General features: G+C 43.2%; 1 protein-coding gene across 3 annotated transcripts in view; it reads left to right on the top strand.

Moving 5' to 3' along the window:
- Positions 1 to 432: 432 nt before the first annotated feature.
- The window catches only part of LOC5572510 (DNA polymerase zeta catalytic subunit), a 41,880-nt gene continuing 20,820 nt past the window's right edge, over positions 433 to 21,492 (top strand). For all 3 annotated transcript variants that reach the window (XM_021854246.1, XM_021854245.1, XM_021854244.1), the window contains exons 1-4: positions 433 to 575; positions 642 to 1,114; positions 2,065 to 3,534; positions 3,592 to 3,663. In XM_021854246.1, the coding sequence (XP_021709938.1) occupies positions 753 to 1,114; positions 2,065 to 3,534; positions 3,592 to 3,663 (1,904 nt within the window). In that variant the 5' untranslated portion in view covers positions 433 to 575; positions 642 to 752. The remainder of the gene's footprint in view (positions 576 to 641; positions 1,115 to 2,064; positions 3,535 to 3,591; positions 3,664 to 21,492) is intronic.

Genomic DNA, 21,492 nt, shown 5'->3' with positions numbered 1-21,492 from the left:
CAAGATTAGTGTACTGAGGTAAAGAAAACTGCCAAATAATTTGCATCTTGTCACCTTTTTTCAAAGAAAAACTGAGAATAAACAAACAAACAAAACAAATTAACTATGATGGCTGAGTTAAATTACTTTGAGATTTTTAGCTGCAAAGTCAACATGGCTGCCAAAATGAATGACAATAAGGCTACTTAGCCTTAACGGATCATTTAAGGTTCTGTCAAACACGCCTGTGGCGCTATCTATGCTTTTCATAGCGGCCGTTCTGGTTATTTTAATGATCCAGCCGATTTTAAATTCGTAATCCTACGTCACGAGTAGAATGCATCAGAGATTTCCGTTTGCTTCTGGCAACCTTTCTGTCAAGTACGTAATTTTTCAACTCGCATAACCCGTTCGGTGCGTTATGTTTTTCGATTGATGAGAGTTGTCATTCATGAAGCGGCAGGCAAATCGCATGCAAATTCTTTCGCTTGGTGCAGTTGCAGTTTATATATTATCTTTTCACTACTTTTAAAAAGTTTTAAGTGCTAAAAGTGAACATCCTCGATCGAACTGTTGGGATTTTCTTGATAATTGTGGTAAGTTTGATTGCAGGATTGTTAAATTTGTGTCATTTGTTTAAAGGGAATATTGTTTTGTTGTAGCCGCTCTTTTCCCGCTACGCTTGAGGTTATGTGCGGTATCGAATCAGCGACGTAAACAAAACGCCCTGGCGGCAAATTAGAGAGGACAACCCTTACCGTCAATTAGGAACCATGGTGCGACGTGGCGGTCAGCATGTCACTTCGATACGGATCGTCAGTGTGGACCATTACATGCACAAGCCGGAACCACGGTTCGATACGTGCTACTCGGAGTTCCGTGGATCCAACGTAAAACAAGTACCGGTCATTCGATTGTTCGGTTCGACGGCCGATGGAACGCATAGCTGTGTCCACATTCACGGGGTGTTCCCGTACCTGTACGTGCCCTTCGACGGAAACACCGCGGATCGAACGGCGGTCGATCGCTTGATGTATCAGATTGCTTCTAGCTTGGACAAGGCCATCAACGTTTCGCTCGGCAATGCCAATTCAGCGGCCACGCACGTCTTCCGGATCGCCTTGGTGAAGGGAATGTAAGTGGAATCTTTAGTATGTGCTTTATGCAGGACTACTCGCAGGTCTTTTTTCAGAGACTTGGACTGCAAGTCTGTTAAATGTGTAGTTTTATTTGTAATTGTAATTTATGTATTATATGTAGGCCTATTCGTTCTACTTCACATAGGGTCAAGTGAAAAGTAGGTTTTCGATTGTTTTTATTGAAATGGCCTCAAAATGCCTTTTTATCAAGTCAATCCTGGTGGTTAATTCCAGAGGCTTTAGATAAACCTTCCGGAACTTTTACGCGACTAATGCACAGGTTTTTCAGAAATTTCTTCTCAGATTTTTTGAGGAATAATTTCTCGCCTTTATTCTAGCTTGATTTCTCCATCAATTATCCCAAACATTAGATCAGAAATTTCACCAGGGATTTCTCAAAGAATGCTTCAAAGATGTTTTTTTTTTTTGGTCAAAATTCTCAGAAAAATCTTTGGCTTTCCTATGTATATATGAAATTCTATATAACATTGAACAATTATGCGAATATGGGCAGTACTTATAATGTATGAAAGAATCATAAATAAATTCATGGAAGACCTAGGGCTTTGGTTTAATTTTTTGGATTATCTTTTACAAAAACAAACAGATTGAATTGTGGAGGACATCTTGGAGTAATATCTGAAGGAAGCTTACCTTATTTGCTGATGAAATTCCTGGAGGGAATCATGACAAAATACATACAAAAATACGAGCAGTTATTCTTGGCGTAATGTCACGATGAGGTCTCAAAAACTGCTAGAAAAAATATCATCAGAGTCTGGTCAGATTATTTGGAAAACCTATTAGAAATTATTTTCTCCTGGTGTTTTGTTCGGTTTCTTATTATTTTCTTGATTTTTGTTTGGTCCTTTTTCTGGGCATGAGGTATCTAAAGTTCCTATTTTTAAGACACTCAGTTGCAGTAAAATGTTCGATTTCTTTTCAGACCAATCTACGGATATCACCGGAAGGAACATCAGTTTTTCAAAATCTACATGTACAACCCGTATTTGATTCGGAAGGCCAACAATCTGCTGATGAATGGAGTGATTCTGTCGCGAGTGTTCCAAACATTCGAATCACACGTTCCGTACATTTTGCAGTTTTTCATTGACTATAATCTCTATGGGATGAGTTTGCTGGATGTGCTGGAAAGTGCGATTCGGCCTCGTACGGAAACTGGAGAGGAAGGGCATTTACAGAAGATGTCCACTTCGGAGTACGAGATTGACATTTTGGCCGGAGATATATTGAATCGCCACACGTTGGAGCAGGAGAAGCGTTCGGAATATGCTAATCCGGGTATTGCGTCGATTTGGAATGACGAGATCGCTAGGAGGAAGTTGCTGGGGATGGAGCAACCAGAAGCACTGAGTTTGTCGCAAAGCGGAAAGGTGGAAATCGTGACGGAGAGTGATCGCTTCTTTCGATCAGTGTTGGCTTCGAAGCTTACCGGTTCAAATAACGCAAACAGACCGGTCGAAGGGGAAGAGACTCGATTAAAGCCGCCCGTTTCATTTTATCCATCGGAAGTGGCAGATGACGAGCGCTTACTGGAAGCCTCGTGTGTCCAGGATCACAAGCATTTCAGCCAGTATTCGTCGTTCAATATGTCCAACACGGTTTACGATTTCGATGGGAGCCAGGTAGATGAGGATCGGATAGTAAGCATGTCTCAGAATCCTGACGCCACGTTTGCCGAAGAGGATCACCAATTGTTGGACATTATGCGAGAGCTGGAGGAACACGAAAATCGCGATGTAGAGAACGACAGTCTTCTCGCTCCTTTGACACAGCAAAATGAACGTAGAATTACATCTACTGGGGGAAGTGGGTTAAGCTTATCTCAATCGAGTAACAAACGACTTAATGCTACTTTGAGTGGAGACTTGGAAATGCTTTCGTTGATGGGTGACGACAAGAAGAATGATGATGGAATTCAAGTACAGCTTCAGGACAACAGTACGTTGGATTCGGATGATGAATTTCTGTTGGATTACACTATGAAGATGGATCCGAAGACGGCTGAAGACTTGTTGAACGACAGCGACGACGATATTCTCAATTCGAGTGTGATTCCACAACTGGACGGCGCTGACGATGGACAGCTTCCTATGCTTAGAAGCAAGCGAACGAGTCAAAATAGAAGTCCTTCGGGTGCCTTGAGCAACGGAAAGCTTAATGGACACGATGAACCGGGGATCAAGCGCTTGAAGCATGTTCTAGTGACCAAGATGTCAAACGAGTTCGAAATGCACAACGTTCCAACGTTAACAAATGGTGTGCATAAGGTAAAGCCTTTGTCGAAGCCGAGGAAAAAGATCAAACTGGATCAATCGAACAGTCTGGAACTGGTCGCCAATGGTATAACCAATGGGACACATGAGGACTCTAAACCGAAGCAAGGACCGGACAGGTGAGGACATTTTTAGATTACATTGGAAGTTTGTGTACTTAGTCTTTATATTTGTAGTAATCAAATCACCGAAAACGCAACTGTAAAACTCGATATCCCGAAACCAAAACTGAAGGAGTTGAAAGTCAAGTAAGTCCACCAATACATAATACCAAGCAATATGTTATGAATAGTACAGTTAGTTAGTTAGTTGTCTTTATTTGAGACGCTTTAACTGGTTAAGTCGTTCGCGTCTTGAGATTGATTTTGCTTAGTTACATACAATTCATTCTATCTTAATTACAATTCATTTTATCTTGATAAAAATTAGATTTTTTTAAACAAACCAGATTCTTTAAGAAATAGCAGTAAATTTTCTTCAACAACTGGGTCGTTGTCGAGAATTTGTCCAATTGATAACTCCAGGTGATACCTTTTTCGTAGGTCATCATATACAGGGCAGTTTACTAGTGCGTGTTCCACAGTGTTCGTTCTAGCACCACATTCGCATCTGTCTTCTCTGCTTCCGCCACACACATGTGGATGAGAAAATTTGCAATGTCCCACGCGTAATCTTGAAAGATTAATTTGGTGTTTCCGATTCGATTGATCGTTCCATTTTTTGTTGAACTTTTTATCTTCCTTAAGAACGCATTTCGTTCAACATTCCATCTTGCAGCAAAAGTGTCATCTATTGATGATTTAATGTAGTGCTTTATGTCATCTCCTGGTGTTTTGATTCGTAAGCGCCTTGCAGTACAACCCCGCCCAGCTAACATATCCGCTTCAACATTTCCAGATATTCCACTGTGCCCTGGTACCCAGCAAAATACAATGTTTCCTGAGTTGAACTCCTCCAGTGATTGTACACAGGGATGTTTTGATCTAGGATTTTCCAACGCCGTTAACACGATTGCTGAATCCGTAAAAATAACTGATTTTCCACTCAGTCTACACGCCATTTTGGCTGCAAGATTAAGGGCAACTGCTTCTGCGGAAAATACAGACATTTGATCTGGAAGACGGTAGTTTATTTCTTCAGTGGAGCTGTATATTCCAATGCCAACTTTGTTATCTCTGCGAGAACCGTCGGTGTATATTTGATGGTATCCTTGATACTTTTCGTGGATGGTACTCTGGAAGACTGCTTTCGCTTTGGCCGGCGCTTCGCCAGCTCGAATCGCTTTTTTGATGGTCCAGTCAATCGGTGGAGCAGGTACATCCCATCTTCTGTCTCCGACTCGACAAAGTTGGGACACAGGCGGAAATGTAACATTAGTTAGTCGGTGAAACAGATTTTGAGCACTTGTTAGCAATTCTTTGAATTTGTTTAGGCCAGCCTTCTCCGCTAGACGAACTGCTCTAGTAGCGATAGCTGTTGCTATCGTGAGGTCAAAGGGAAGATGTCCGGCTTCAACACAGCTAGATAGTGTAGGGGAACTTGGAAGGAGTCCAGATGTCATTCGAATCGAAGAATTATATACTGGGCCGAGAATTTGAATCAAGTTTTCGAAACCAGAATAAGTAATCTCGATGCCATATAACAATTTGCTGCAGATAAGTGCATTTGCAACACGTTGTAGTACATGACGGTTACTACAGGTGTGTCTGCTGCTAATCGTTTTTACCAGCTGAACTCGACTCTTCACTTCTTGTTTTATTCTTTGGAAGCGCTGGCAGAAATTTAGATTGCGATCTAGTGACACTCCAATGATTCTATAACATTCCCCAGAAAACCATTCCCCCGAAAACCATTCCCCAGAATTCCGTTCCCCAGAATGAACCATTCCCCAGAAAATCGTTCCCCAGAATGTAACATTCCCCAGAATTCCATTCCCCAGAATGCACCATTGCCCAGAAAGCTATATGAATATCCATTTTTTTCTTTTTTTTAATTATTGCTTTGCGTGAGTCACTTATGGGGGGGCCCAGATATCCGTAGCGGTAAACGCGCAGCTATTCAGCAAGACCAAGATGAGGGTCGTGGGTTCGAATCCGACCGGTCGAGGATCTTTTCGGGTTGGAAATTTTCTCGACTTCCCAGGGCATAGAGTATCTTCGTACCTGCCCCACGATATACGCATGCAAAAATGGTCATTAGCATAGTAAGCTCTCAGTTAATAACTGTGGAAGTGCTCATAAGAACACTAAGCTGAGAAGCAGGCTCTGTCCCAGTAGGGACGTAATGCCAGAAAAGAGGAAGAAGAGTCACTTATGTGATAGGCTAAGGTCTGATGTGACAAAACAAATATGTAGGTAGGAGGGTTAGGGACATAATGAACACACGGGGCGAAATGGACACCCCCTTACTCTCTGGGAATATGCATATTTCAGCAAAACTTTATAAACTGTACGAAATCTGTATTGTATATGAACGTTTTGACGGTATAAAAGTTTACGCTTTGCTTCATTTGTCCTCTGAAATTCTACTATATTTTTTTTTCTCACTTTCAAATTAGTTTATAAGCAAAGCGGAGGAAGCGGTGGATTTAATTTTAGAGCAAAGAAACATATTTCGATTCTATGTAAAATAAGCATTTACCTAAAGTGTCCAATATGCCCCTAATCCCCCTATCCATGAGTATTTTGCATATTATAATAATACACCCTTCTTTTAATACATTCCCATAAAATATACAGACTATATGTATATTTTTGCATATATAGTGATGCACCCTTCTTTCAGTATTATCTCATTAATGATATAGACAAAATATATCGATGGAGAGCCCATATAGCATAAGGTCACTTGACATAAAATGATTTGGTATAAAGCCATTTGCCATCCAACCATACTTAAGCTCCTTCTTTTCAAAAAGGATGTTCTTCATGTCATGCCAAATGGTCATTGGCCAAATGACCATTATATCAAATATTCCTTGATCATTTAATCAATCATGCCAAATGCCTTCTTGCCATTTGGTATCCTTACGGAAAAATTTGTCTATATCGTCAACAGGATAAGACTGAAAGAAGGGTGTATCACTATTTTGTGCAAAATTAAACAAGTCATTTGTAATTTAGACTTGACGCAAAGAAGGGCGTATCATTTTGATGTGCAGAATAGTAAGTTTTTGTTCTGCCGAGTTTACGTCATCATTATATCGGAAACGTATAATATGATACTACGAACATCTTTGGAAACTACTATACCGAAAGAAGGGTGTAGCTCTATTTTGTGCAGAGTAGTGATGAGTTGTATATTCTTTTAAATAAATATTGGATATTGTGTTTCCCCATAGACTGATCTATCAGTCTTCATAAGTGCCAATAAAAGTGAAACTACTGTGATAGTTCATTTGCAAATGAAATTTGAATTATGCGTAAAGTGTTCATAATTAGCAGCACCAATGAAGATTAGCATTGGTGCTGCTAATCATGTACTTGTAAACAACTTTGTATAGCGAAGTATGCACTTCAACAGAAAAGAAACGGCTTATCTCGATGCGTGGGAAATTTTTTGCAAGAAATGCTCAAGAAAAGCATTTTTCTTTGATCGCAGTACGCAGTTGAAAAGAAATGTCAATTCAAATGGAGCTCACTTAAATTTCTTGACCATTTCTTGGGGAGAAATTTTTACTTTTCTTGGGCGGAACAGCATACTTAGCTTATGGAGTTTAATTTTCAAGTTTTTTAAATAGATTATTTCAAAACTTTAAAGTAGGTATATAATTTTCTGGGGAATGGTCCATTCTGGGGATTGGTTTTCTGGGGAATGGTTCATTCTGGGGAGTGAAATTCTGGGGAATGGTACATTCTGGGGAATGAGATTCTGGGGAATGGAATTCTGGGGAATGGGTTTCGGGGGAATGGTTTTCTGGGGAATGTTATAGAATCCACTCCAATAACTTTGGGTGCTTTACGAAATGGAATTGCATTATCATTCACCTTCACTGGCCTCAGCATTGGATTGTGACGAAAAGCACAACAATGAGTTATTTCACATTTCTCTGTAGACATCTGGAAGCCTACTCTAGATGCCCATTCAAATACCATTTTGATGGCACTTTGAATTTTCCTTCTTACTCTAGTAGCATTCGGTCCAGCGACAACGATGACAATATCATCGGCGTATACAACATGAACACCAGATGGTAAATGCTGGAACACGGAGTTCATTACGATCAAAAACAGGGAGACGGCAAGCACTGACCCTTGGGGGACGCCATTTTCCTCAGTGAAGGTTGAAGAGAGTGATCCTCCGATGGCCACTCGACAGGTTCGATTAGCCAGGAATCCATTGATGAAATTAAGGACATTTCCAGCATTCAGACATTCCCATCTTCCCAATTGCTCAAGCACTCCTTTTCTCCATACGCGATTATATGCTTTAGAGATGTCCAGGCACGCGATGTCAGCATGCAGATTGTTGGCTTTTGTGTGGGCGAGAACCTGACCAAGCAGCTTTGATTTTTCTAGGGATTCCATAAGTCTTCTATTTACCATCCTTTCCATAAGTTTTGCCATACAACTCGTCAAACTAATAGGTCGGAAATCTCGAAGCTGGCAACTTTTTGGCCCGGCTTTTGGAATAGGCACAACTATGCTGGAATGCCAATCATCTGGAAATTCGCCAGTTTGCCAGATTTTGTTATAACCATCTAATAATTGGCATTTAATGATATTCGGTAATTTTTTTATCATTGGATAGCCTATTCCATCGGGTCCACATGATTTGCTTTTACACGTGTCGAGAGCAAAAACGAGTTCATCCAAGGAGAAACGGTAATTGCAAGCTTCAAGAAGATCATGGTTAACTACGCCAGGACAGAACGGGAAGGGACTATTTCGCTCACGTTCCATCAAAAATCTTTCGGAATATGCGTTGGTAGCAGACATTTCGGCAAAATATTGGGCCAGTTTTCGCTAATTTCTCTTGGATTATCTGAAAAAGTGTCACCAATCATTAAAGAGAATCCTTTTATTCTCCTCTTTCCGCTCAAAGAGTTAATCCGACGCCAGAGTTCAACTGGAGAGCTTTCCCAGGCCTTCCTTTTAGATTCCGCCATTATTTTTCGACAGGTGCGACGAGCCTGTTGAGAGTTGATTCTTTTCATTTTTCGAAGTGCTTTCCTCCGCAATTTGACGGCTTCCTCTACTTGTGGGTTCCACCAGTAGGTTGCTTTGAGTCCCACTTTAGACGATGACATAGGTATACTTGATTTCCCTGCTTTTCTCATAAGTTCTGCGATTTGTTGTATCGAATACTGTGGGTCTTGGTCGAAGAGTGCTAGTAGATTACTTTCGTAGCTCTCCCAGTCGGCCGAATCAAACAGCCATTTTTTGCGGCGAGTGGTTTCAGGAAGTGCGTCGTTTCCCAGGATAAATATTGGATAGTGATCACTGCCGGACGTGTCGTCAGCCCTACGCCAACTAATATTCCTAGCTACTCCGCTAGAACATATCGACAAATCTATAGCAGATTCAGCTACACCACGTGAAAATGTGTTGCTGCCGTCATTGAGTATAATAAGGTCCTTGTCTTCTGCCATTTGTGCGATGATATTTCCTCTCTTATCATTTTGTGGTGATCCCCAGGCCATGTTGTGGGCATTGAAGTCGCCTAGTAAGAGAAATGGAGGTTCGAGCTCGTTCAATAGATCCTGAAGTTTGTTTTCAAAGTTTTCACAATTTCTCGGAGGAACGTAGATTGACACAATTGTAAGTTTGCTGTTCTGGTACAATTGAATCGCGAGTGCTAGCAAATCACTTTTCAAAGGGACTACACGATGAGGTGTTGTAGAATTCACAGCCAGTGCGATGGAGTGATGTGAAATCGGTCTACTCTTAAGATACCATTTGTAGGTTCCTCCTAACCAAGAATCAATGCAGCGTGTCTGCTTAACATGGGTTTCTTGAAGCGCAAGAACGATCGGTTGCAGTTTGTTTGTTAGGACAATCAGATCATTAAGATTCTTAGGGAGGCTGCTTATTAGAGTGGTTCAAAAAATCGTTTTTGCTCCACACCGCTCATTCGATTCTAGATCAAATTCTGAGTGTCCTCCCAAAATTTGAGCTCATTTGGATGAAAACTGAGACTGCACAAGCCCTTCAAAGTTTATATGGGAATTACTATGGGAAAAGCAACCAATTCATTCAATCGGTCATAGTGTTTGCCCACGTGCTCTTGGGGATTAGAGCTACGTTGATACTATGAGATACATTCATCAGCTACAACTTTGCCGAAGACAGTTTTCAAATCGGACGCCTCAGTAATTAGTTATTGATTTATATCCAGCCACACATTCTTCAGCAGTGCTCATTTAACTTCTGAACAGGCAACATTGCTGTACCTGGCGCGAAAGATAGCACGCACAAATCATGGCTACTATGTTTCACTGCATATATCCAGTGATGCCTGCAGAGCAGTCCAATAATTATAGCCAAAGTTTTACAACTCATTAAAAAATCAATACCTAATTACTGGGGCGTCCGATGTAAAAACGGTCTTCGGCAAAGTTGTAGCTGATGGATGTATCTCACAGTATCAACGTAGTTCTAATCTCCAAGAGCACTTGGGCAAACATTATTACCGATTGAATGAATTGGTTACTTTTCCCATAGTAATTCCCATATAAACTTTAAAGGGCTTGTGCAATCTCAGTTTTCATCCAAATGAGCTCAAATTTTGGGAAGACTCTCAGAATTTGACCTTGAATTGAATTAGCGGTGTGGAGCAAAAACGATTTTTTGAACCACTCTACTGCTTATATTCCACTGCAGAGCGATTATCTTCTTGGAGTCATTTTGGTTTGTTGATGTCGAGAATGAACAGGAACTCACAGAGGCTGATCTGTGCTCACTCGATGACTGGTTTTGCTGAGCGTTTTCGAAGATGTTCTGGAAAATATTTTTTTGGAGATCGTTTTCGTATTCCGATATTTTACTAGTTCTACTTGCCTGAGATGTTAGTCAACCCATGTCAACTGCCGCCCGAGGCTCATCAGAAAAATCTGGAACATCTCGGGTCAGGGTTGACATGGGGGGCCTTGCTCTACTAGAGCCATACGATTTACGGGCGACGTGCTTATCTGGTGCTCTACTGGTGGATGGCTGTTGATTTATACAGTAGATTGCGTCGTACTCTTCAGCGGATAAGGTGTTCGATCGGGTAGTTTGAATTGAACAGTACGTTCCCATGACATTATATGCTTGATGATGATATGGTCGATTGTTTACAGTGTGGTTATTGATTTCATGCGATGATTGCTGGGGACAGACGGTCACTGTGGTAGGTTGAAGGTCGACGGGCTGGGGTATTGCGTCCCGGACTATCTTCCTAACCGACAGTGCTTCTCTTCCTGGAAGTGAGGGGGGTACGTTACATTCCCCTCCCTCAAACCGCTTGGATGATGAAGAACTGCTATTGATGATTGATCTATTGTAAGTTGGGCTATTTGATGATGGGGATGTATTGGCCATGATCGAATTAGTGTTTCTGGCGATCAAAACTGTCGGCTACAGCGTTCTGATTGACAGCAACAGTATCATCGAGACATTCAATCATCCATAAAGCGTCGTCGTCATTTCTTAAGGGCTCTACCTCTAATACCACTTGTTTGGCTGGTGTGGCCTTAGGAGAGGACAGCGGGGAGACATTAATTCTTTTTTGAGTTGCTCGTGAGTTGTCAGTGGGTTTTCGGGCTCCTTTCGGTGGTGTAGTCATTCCGTTGTTGACCGATATATACCGGCTGAGGGCCAAACCGGTGCCAGGCGTTATTTCGTTCGGCGAATTGTTAGTTTCATCTTGATGGTTGATGTTTTCCACAGTTTCGCATGGAGACAAAAGAGTATCGTGTTGTGAAAGAGATGTTTGATTCATAACCAGTTTAGTTTTGATGAAATCTTTCATTTTTTCCATTTGCTGAGTTAATGCCTGAATTTGAGCATCTTTCGCAGCAATAACTTTTTTCAGTTCATTGACGAGATCTGACTCCATCATTCGACCCTGCGCAGTCATTTTGGCGTAACTGCCCGAACCTTCATTTACTCTTCTTCTGGCTTCCGGATAGGAGAGGTTGAGGTCGATCTTAGTCTTGATGATTTCAACCTCTTTTTGATAGACAGGACATTTTCTGGCACTCGGTTGATGACCTCCTTGGCAGTTAATGCAATACCCAGACAACCAAAATGTACGTATAACGAAATCACCTGGAGGCTCTATATGTGCAAAATTTCACTTATAAGATGTTGCGAAACGGCCTTCTACGTACAAAAGTGGAGGCGATATGCGTGCATATATTATGTGATGAATAATAACATACAATGCGAGTGTATAAATATTCTACCGAACTAACCTGCAATATTATGCGACTTAACTTATGATAACAAATGATGATTTGACAGCTGCTACGGATTGATCCGATTTACTTGGTACGTGTGTACGGGACGAAACAAAATGTACAAAAGAACTCAGAAAAAAAGTGTTTTATGCGAGGAAACTCATCAATCTGACGAGTTTATCCACGGTGTTTAGCGAGTTTGATGTAATTAGTATGAATAAACGAGTTGTAACGTGAACTTTCATGCGATTTCTGGTTGTCTGGGTATGCATCCTTCTTACAATCATCCTTGGGATCTGTGTCTGAGCAAGTCTTACACCGTGCTGGACCAGGACATCGCGATTTTGTGTGACCATACTTAAAACAATGGTAGCAAAGCATGGGTCCGGGATAATAAGGACGGGTCCGGACGTACAGAGGGCCGACCTTAATAGCCTCAGGAAACGTAGTGCTACACAGTGTGAGAATTAATGTGGGCGTTTTAATCTTCTCTTGGTTCACATTTCGGTAGATTCTCCGAACTTCCGTTACTTTCTGTGCTGTTAATTCCGTCAAAATGTCATCCTCAGTCATTTTCAGCAATTCTGGGCATGATATGACGCATTTGCATGTATTAAGCGTAGGATGGTAAACAACCGAGACTATCGTACCGTCAGTTAAAGTTTTCATCGCTAGCAGACTTTTCACCTGTGTAGGGTTTCTTACTCTGAGGATGTACTTTTCGCCATCGTTCACCGATTTGGTATTTTCAATTTGCCCAGCAGCTCGTTCAATTGACAGACCCACAATAAAGGGATTAGGCAGATCGTTGTTTCCTGCTTTTTGCAGTAATAGGACAGTTAGTGCTCCAAATCGGTCTTGTGGGTCCAGAAACTCAGGAACAGTTCTTCCAGGAGGCCTTGTGCCCCCATAACTGCCACCTGTGGCCATGGGCCACGATTTCAGTTAGTCGATCAGCAGAAGAGCAATGTAGTTTCCTACCATGCAGTATAGACTGATTATAATTTTACCACTCCACCAAGCTGTCTCTTAAACCCCTAAAACACCAGCCAGTGTGATAGCCGTCACCGACTATCTACCCCTAGGTATGAGGTTTAATGGGAAATAAACGACGATTGTTCACTGTGTGATGCTATCAGTTGCTCGGGCACTCACTGATGAGAATAGTACAGTGCATACCTGCTCTTATTAGAGACTTGTTCACTATTTTAATGCAAGTCTTAAAAAAAATCACTATTTTCAATGGAAGGGCTTTGAAGTCTCTTTTTTAACTGAAATGGTCTCAAAAGTCACTTATTTTTATTTTCTCCCTGTAGTAAATCCTGGTGCAATAGTTTATAGCTTCAAATATCCTTCAGAGATTAACGCAAATATTCTCCAGAAATTTCTTCTCAGATTTCACTGAGGAAAACTAAAATTCTTCTAATGATTCTAATAGAAGTCTAAGCAAACTGCCACGAATACCAACGCACGATCAATCTTACGCAAGTCGATTTCGTTTCCCTGAAAACAATTGGATTGGTCTATAGAGGGAAGTCATCTATGCCCGGAGACTTTTTGTTTTTTGATGATATTTCAATTTTATCAAACAGTCTAAAAACTCAACAATATTATAAGTAAAAAATTACATGAGGAAAAAAAAACCTGTACAATTCATTTTTATGGTGGGTTACATTATGTACCAAAAATCCTATGCAATGAAATGTGTCCTCTATGCTCGGACACTATGATCGGCACCATCAAACTTTACACCATATCGACATACAAGGCCAAGGGGTGCCTCGTATGTCTCCAAGGGACTGGCAGCACTATACCAACTAACACGATGCTGCCGCAGCCAGCATTGCAAGGCTCAAACCGAAGGCCCAAGCTGACAGCTAGCCTCAATGCACAGTGTTGCGCAGTTTCAATGCTGGCTACGAAAACATCACAATCTACCAGTCCCTTGTATGTCTCCACATACCTTGTGGTTTCAATCTTTACATGATTTACAGCGAATGATGCATATTAGCGTTCGTTTTTTATATCCTACATTTATGGAAAAAGCGAATTATGAATTAGATCCCAGCTATTAGGTTAACATTTTCACTGTGTTAACCCCTTTCTTACGCAACCAATCACGTGCAAGCAGTTTTCCACGCTTCTATTGCATTCCGCTTCGCACTATAAGTCTCGAGTGCCTTTCGCATTCTCTGCTCAGTTTCCAATGGAACGTGAATGGAACAACAACACGCATATCGGAGCCGCCGCGACTAAAGCCGCTTGTTGAAACGCCCATCGTTACCGCAAACCTCATCGGGCGAGGAGGATTTCAACCAGTGCGCCGTCAAAATGTGTCCATGTTACGCGAATTCAACAATTCAATCGGCCATTTTGAGGGCCAACAAATGTGTTATAAAGAGTTAGTTGTGTAATATTCCCTAATGTGTTTACCACATACTTGCTATAATCTCTTAATTCATCTCATAGCATCATACACTAACTGATTTATTACGAACAATCGACAATACGGCAATTTGAGGATGTTTCAGAGGACGCTGCTGCAGTGCCGTTGGGATGAGTGCTACGATTGTAAAATAAAGTGGCACACGCAGAGAAAACTATTTTAAAATCAAATATGTTCTGAATCATTTCAACAAAATTTCTGCATTATTTGCATTTCTGCTGTTGAATTTGACAACCCATGCGGTTCAACAAAATAAATTTTTGATTTAAAAATTTATTGCTTTGAAACAACAATATTTTCGCATTAAAATAAAAATTTTCGTTTTTGAAACAATGTTGTGTTCTTTTTTTATTTTACAATATTTTTATTTGAAATAATAAAACCTGTTTATTGTTCCTAGCCCCCTCACACTTATTTTCCTTAATTATAAAATGAACAAAAACAATTATATGTAGTGTTCCGTCTCCCGCCGAAAGCACGTCCGAGCATGTTAAGCGTCCTGCCAAACAGACCACGAAAAACTCCCCACCAATCAGCGACGAGCAGCGATCGGTGACAAGTTTAAAAGAGCGTTCGCTGCCGTAGAGTCACCATTCAAGTTCCAACCGCGCGCGAGTCCATATCGAAGCAACAGCAGCAGCAGTGAAACGAAACCTTGAAAAAGGAAAGAGAAAATAAACAGTTTTTTTAGTGTATGTTACACTAAAAGTGGAAAGATTTATTATTCAATGTTCGGTTTTTGAATCAATTTTTGTTAGAGTGTAAAACAGAATCAAATGTTTTATTTTTCTCTGTGTGCTACCGGCGCATACGACAGGAGGTGTAGAAAGATAACGAGGGTTTGTGTAGATTTGGCGCGATGCGAATGGAAGTAGGAAGGAGAGAGGAAAGAAGGAAATCATAAAAGTAGAAAATTCCGTCGAGTTAAGACGTGTTTGTTTTTCGTTAAATAAAATTCTTAAAATACAGTCCACTTGCTTTTCGTCCCTGAACTATCCGAAGAACATTTTGGTCCGATTGTACCGGATGTCGGATTAGTGGATGGAAGCAGTTTAGATTCTCGGTTCGTGCGCGAAACGAGAAAGAATCGACGCGTGTTTCGGCAGTTGCGACGGTCGAATCGCGAAGTGAATCCGATTGCATGCGTTGCATCGGATAGTGTTTTCCGATAAACGTGGTCGGAAATCGAATTCTGTTCCCGATTGAGTGGTCGAAGAAAGCTTCCGGTTACTTGCGCGTTCCAGAAGTGTGTGCTGCTAGTCGGACGGCAGAATAGAACATTGAAAAGTGGAGGTCAAGCCTCAACGAAGAAGAAGAGCGTGAAAATTGTGTGGTAGTGAGAAAAAGAACTAAAAGAACTATTCACATGTAATGTTTTTGCGTTCTGGTAAAGAGAAGAAAGTGTTGTTTCCGTCGACGCCATTTTCAACCCCGACCGGTGAATTCAGTGTGCTTCGTAGTGTGCGTGAGCAGAAGGAGGAAGCTGAACAGCGGCAGAAAGAGAAGGAAATGGCGGAAAGTGTTGTTGCGTTGGAGCAGTGTTGCCACGCTGCAAGGTCGAAAGTGGTGCGAATAAAGTCGGCCATTTTGAATGCAGAGCAGGATGCGGAAAAGTTCACGCATCATGGCTTGAAGCTGTATCTGAAGACGGTCGATTCTTCTTATGAGGAATACAACAATTTTCAGAATCGTATTTACCTCACCGATCCACGGAGGAGAGAAGAATTCGAGCCGAAATTCGTCGAATTTGAAGAGCTGTACGAGTTCGTTCGAATTTCCCTCTGTGAGATGATACAGCACTACGAAGACATCGAGAAGGCCATTGCGAACGAGGCAGCGTTGGAGCGAGAGAAACAGCTGCTGGCTGTGAAGTTTCAAGGTAATGCTGTGGCAATCAGTGATCGTGCTGGATCCAGTGGCGTACCGGAAAGTGTCGTGCCGTATAGAATGCCACCATCGTTGTTGTTGCAGCAAACACCATTGCCAACATTCGACGGCAAATACGAGCACTGGCACAAGTTCAAGGCGAGATTGTGCGATATTGTCGACCGGTGCACCCAGGATTCCCCGGCGACGAAGCTCCATTATTTGGATAAGGCGTTGGTCGGAGATGCGAAGGGGGCAATCGATGAGCAGACCCTCAACGATAACAACTACGACGGTGCATGGAGAATTCTGGTCGAACGTTACGAGAACCTCTCGATGGTGATTCATGGCCACGTGACAAGGTTGCTGAACTTGAAGCAGATGGCCAAGGAGTCGTCAGTGGAACTGCGAACGTTGATCGACGACTGTACGAAGCGTGTGGAGTCCCTGGAGTTCCACAAGCTCAAGATGGACAAGATGTCTGAAGCCATCGTTATCACGTTGCTAGCGTCGAAGTTGGATCCGAGTACCCGAAGAAGCTGGGAAGCATCTTGTGAACACGGTAAGTTACCTGTGTATAAGGACACGATTGCATTCCTGCGAAAGCATTGCCATGTTCTGGAGCGGTGTGAACAAAATGTCATGCCAATCAAGAGCAAGATCGTGCCGATGAAGACCCAGCCATCTATCATTACCAGTAAGACGCACACTGTGATGATTTCGAAGACGACCGATGGATGTCCCGTATGCGGAAGTGTTCATTCGATTGATGCATGTGGAGCGTTCAAAAGGTTGAATGTTGACGAGCGGTATATGAAGGCGAAGCAGCTGGGATTATGCTTCAGCTGCCTGTTACGAGGACATCGAACGATAGCCTGCAAGAGCGGTAAAACGTGTCCAACTTGCTCGAAGAAACATCATGCACTGATGCATCCGGAAGAGAAGAAGCCTGTTGCAGTTGAATTCCCTCAGCCACCTGCGGCAGAGCAAGCAACGAGTTCCTCACATCCACTGACAGCAGCAAAGTGCACGATTCCAATCGAGCCAATGCAGCCGAAGCAGATTTTGTTGGCGACAGCTATCGTGATGGTGTATGATTCCAACGAAGTAGCGCATAAGTGCCGTGTGCTGCTGGATTCCGGAGCGATGGCAAACTTCATGTCAACCAGAATGGCGGAATTGTTGCGACTGCGAAAGGAGGGTGCCAACATCCCAATCGATGGAGTGAATGGGATGAAGACTGTCGTGAAGTACAGAGTGAACGCTAGAGTGGCATCAAGAACAACTGGTTTCCAATCATCGTTGGATTATCTAGTTGTGCCCCGAGTGACCGGTGCATTGCCGGCTTCTAAGATCGACCCACACAGCTGGCAGATTCCCAAGTCGGTGGAACTAGCAGATCCGCATTTCTACGAACCAGGTCGCATTGACATGCTACTCGGTGCGGAGCTGTTTTTCGAAGTGCTGCAAAAAGGTAAGATCAAATTGGCCCCGAATCTACCATTGTTGCAGGAGAGTCAGCTTGGATGGCTCGTTTCTGGACCGGTGTCCGACTCTGCGGTGATCGAAACCGTGAAGGTGTGTCAAGCTGGAACATCGGGGGAAACCGACGAGCAACTGTGCCAACTGCTGCGGCGGTTTTGGACAATCGACGAGTTTGGAGGTGATGCGTCGCCTAAGCCAGACGATAAATGTGAATTGAGTTTCCAGGAGACGCACAGTAGAACCAAGGATGGCCGTTACGTGGTAATGCTGCCATTCCGCGATAATGTTGGAGAGCTCGGAGAATCCCGGAACCAGGCTCTGCGGCGATTTTTATCCTTGGAGCGTCGCTTAGAAGGTCAGCCGGAGTTGAAGCAAATGTATATTGATTTCATCAGCGAGTATCTGGCACTTGGCCATTGCCGAGTTGTGACGGATCCCGAATGCGATAGGCCTGAGTCTGTCTACTATCTTCCACACCACTGCGTGATTAAACCGGACAGCTCAACTACCAAGCTGAGAGTGGTGTTCGACGCTTCGACGAAGAGCAGTTCAGATTTGTCGTTGAACGATGTGATGGAGATTGGGCCCACAGTGCAAGAGTCACTCTTCAATGTGATATTGAGATTTCGCTTGCATAAATTCGTTTTCACCGCCGACATCCCGAAAATGTATCGGCAGGTGATGGTTCACGAGGCTCATCGAAAGTATCAGCGAATTCTGTGGAGAGAAGATAAAAATCAGCCAATGAAGGAGTTGGAGTTAAATACTGTTACTTACGGTACAGCTGCAGCGCCTTTCCTGGCGACACGATCGGTTGTCCAGTTGGCTAGAGACGAGCAAGAAGATTTCCCAGCGGCGAGCGAGGCAGTTGAGAAATGCTTTTACGTCGATGATGTGATGACTGGTGCTGACACGCTTAGCGATGCTAGGCAGCTCCAGCGAGATTTGATCGCACTATTGGATAGAGGTGGTTTCCAGCTTCACAAATGGTGTGCGAATGATGAGGCGTTACTTGAGGACATTCCAGCAGATGCCAGGGAGAAGCAGATGAACTTCGAGGACTGCGAGATCAACGGAGTGATAAAAACTCTTGGCATTCTTTGGGATCCCTCCAGCGATGAATTCCTGTTCCACGTGAAGCCAATTAGAGATGGCTCTGAATTTCCCACGAAGAGGTCAGTGCTGTCCGATATGTCAAAACTGTTCGATCCTCATGGCTTACTAGCACCGGTGGTACTCATCGCCAAACTGGTAATGCAACAGCTATGGCAACAGAACGTAGGATGGGATGATGCGATTCCAAAGGAGCAATTTCGTATATGGAACCGATTCAGATCCGAGCTTTGCTGTTTGAATTCCCTCCGGATCGATCGGCGGATTACTATTGACGATACGGTTGCTGTGGAGCTGCATGGATTTGCTGACGCTTCCAAGGTGGCGTACGGATGTTGCATCTATATGAGAAGCGTTAAGAGTGATGGTGCTGCAGAAGTTCGACTGATTTGTGGCAAGTCACGAGTTGCCCCAATGAAAGAACTACAACGAGACATCAAGGTGGACGCAACCCCTGATGAGATGACGATCCCGAGGCTAGAGTTATGCGCTGCGTTGCTGCTGGCTGAACAAGTAGATAAAGTGCGCGAAACCTTAGCATTAACAACCGCAAAGGTGGTGCTTTGGTCGGACTCGAAAATAGTGTTGAACTGGTTGAAACAAATGAAGCCAAATACCCCAGTGTTCGTACAAAACCGCGTAGTGAAAATAAGAAAACTTTTTGCGTGGCACACGTGGCACTATATTTCGACTCAGCACAACCCAGCGGATTTGGTGTCACGTGGTGTATTCCCTGAGGATTTAATACGGTGTGAAGAATGGTGGTTTGGCCCAAGTGTGATTCCTGTTGTTGAAGACGATGAATGTGGTGTGGTGGAACCGGAAGAATATGCCCACCAAATTGTGACGACTTTGGTACCGGAACGTGATTCTGTAATACCGAAGAAACAACTTCAGCCGTACGAAGTGATCCTGAAGTTCAGCAGTTATCGAAAGCTGCAGCGTATTTTCGGGTACGTGGTTCGTTTCCTACACAACTGCCGCTTGAAGGGAAACAAGACGACGCGCAGAAGTGGTGCACTGAATAGTGAAGACTACACCGAAGCACAGAAGGCGATGGTGACCATTGTCCAGCTGGTGGTCTATAAGGAAGAAATCAGTTGTATCCAAGCGAATCAATCAGTGAAGGGAAAACTGCGCAATTTGAACCCAATCTACGACGACAACGAAAGGCTGCTGCGAGTTGGCGGTCGCATAAGGAACTCCGACCTGCCGAAAGACCAGAAGCACCCGATGATTTTGCCGGAGAATAACCACTTCACGGAGGTGCTAATAGAAGCGTTGCATCGTGAGCATCTTCATGTCGGTTTGAATGGACTACTTGCGGTGGTCCGACAGAAATTTTGGCCAGTGAACGCGAAGCGAACTATTCATCGAGTCCTGAGGAAATGTGTAGTTTGCTTCCGGACAAACCCCAGAGACGTACAGCAGTATATGGGCGATCTTCCGAGCTGCCGAGTGACTGCTGCCCAACCTTTCGCCAGGACTGGAATTGATTTTGCAGGACCATTCTTCATTAAAGTTGGACGAATGAGAGCTAAGGTGAAGGTGTACGTGTGTCTTTTCGTATGCATGTCTACCAAATCCATACATCTCGAACTGGTGAGCTCTTTGACGACTGATGGTTTCCTGGCAGCACTTCATCGATTTGCTAACCGACGAGGAAATCCATCTGAGCTGTTCTCTGACAACGGAACTAATTTTCGGGGAGCAGACCGAGAACTTTCCGAACTGTTGAACCTGCTACAGTCTCAGGTGCTGGACGAGAAAGTGAACGAGTTCTGCCAGCCCAGAGGAATCAAATGGAGCTTCAACCCTCCCAAGGCTCCACACCAGGGAGGTATTTGGGAAGCTGATATCAAATGCATGAAATCCCATTTGTGCAAGACACTAAACGAGAGCTATTTGACATATGAAGAGTTGAACACTTTATTGATCCAGATAGAAGGTATATTGAATTCGAGACCTCTTGTGCAGCTGACTGATGATCCCTTCGATTACGAAGCGCTGAGCCCAGGACACTTCCTAGTCGGACGGGAATTGACGGCGGCAGCAGAGCCACTGTACGATGATTTGAAGGAGACGAGCTTGTCACGGTACCAGCTGGTACAAAAACGAATGCAGCATTTTTGGCAACGGTGGTCAAATGAATACGTGACGGGTCTTCAGAAGCGCAGCAAATGGTACAAGGACCCTACGTTGCTGCGCACTGGATTGCAGGTGATGATTCTGAAAGAGGACAACATGCCACCTAAGACCTGGAAGTTGGGTCGCATTGTTGAAACGCACCCAGGTAAGGACGGAGTGGTACGTGTGGTTACGATCCGCATTAGCAACGGCATCTACAAGCGACCGACGACCCAGATCGCTGTGCTTCCCATCGATGACTGCACGGATCAAGCAGAGCCCAAGGAGAAGTGAGACCTTCGCCTCACCCGGGGGAGTATGTTACACTAAAAGTGGAAAGATTTATTATTCAATGTTCGGTTTTTGAATCAATTTTTGTTAGAGTGTAAAACAGAATCAAATGTTTTATTTTTCTCTGTGTGCTACCGGCGCATACGACAGGAGGTGTAGAAAGATAACGAGGGTTTGTGTAGATTTGGCGCGATGCGAATGGAAGTAGGAAGGAGAGAGGAAAGAAGGAAATCATAAAAGTAGAAAATTCCGTCGAGTTAAGACGTGTTTGTTTTTCGTTAAATAAAATTCTTAAAATACAGTCCACTTGCTTTTCGTCCCTGAACTATCCGAAGAACAGTGTAGCCGTCGGAGTTCTTCATTCCAGCC

Source organism: Aedes aegypti, chromosome 3, assembly GCF_002204515.2.
Source record: "Aedes aegypti strain LVP_AGWG chromosome 3, AaegL5.0 Primary Assembly, whole genome shotgun sequence".
In the NCBI taxonomy this organism is placed as follows: domain Eukaryota; kingdom Metazoa; phylum Arthropoda; class Insecta; order Diptera; family Culicidae; genus Aedes; species Aedes aegypti.
This window is presented reverse-complemented; position numbering and strand designations above follow the sequence as displayed.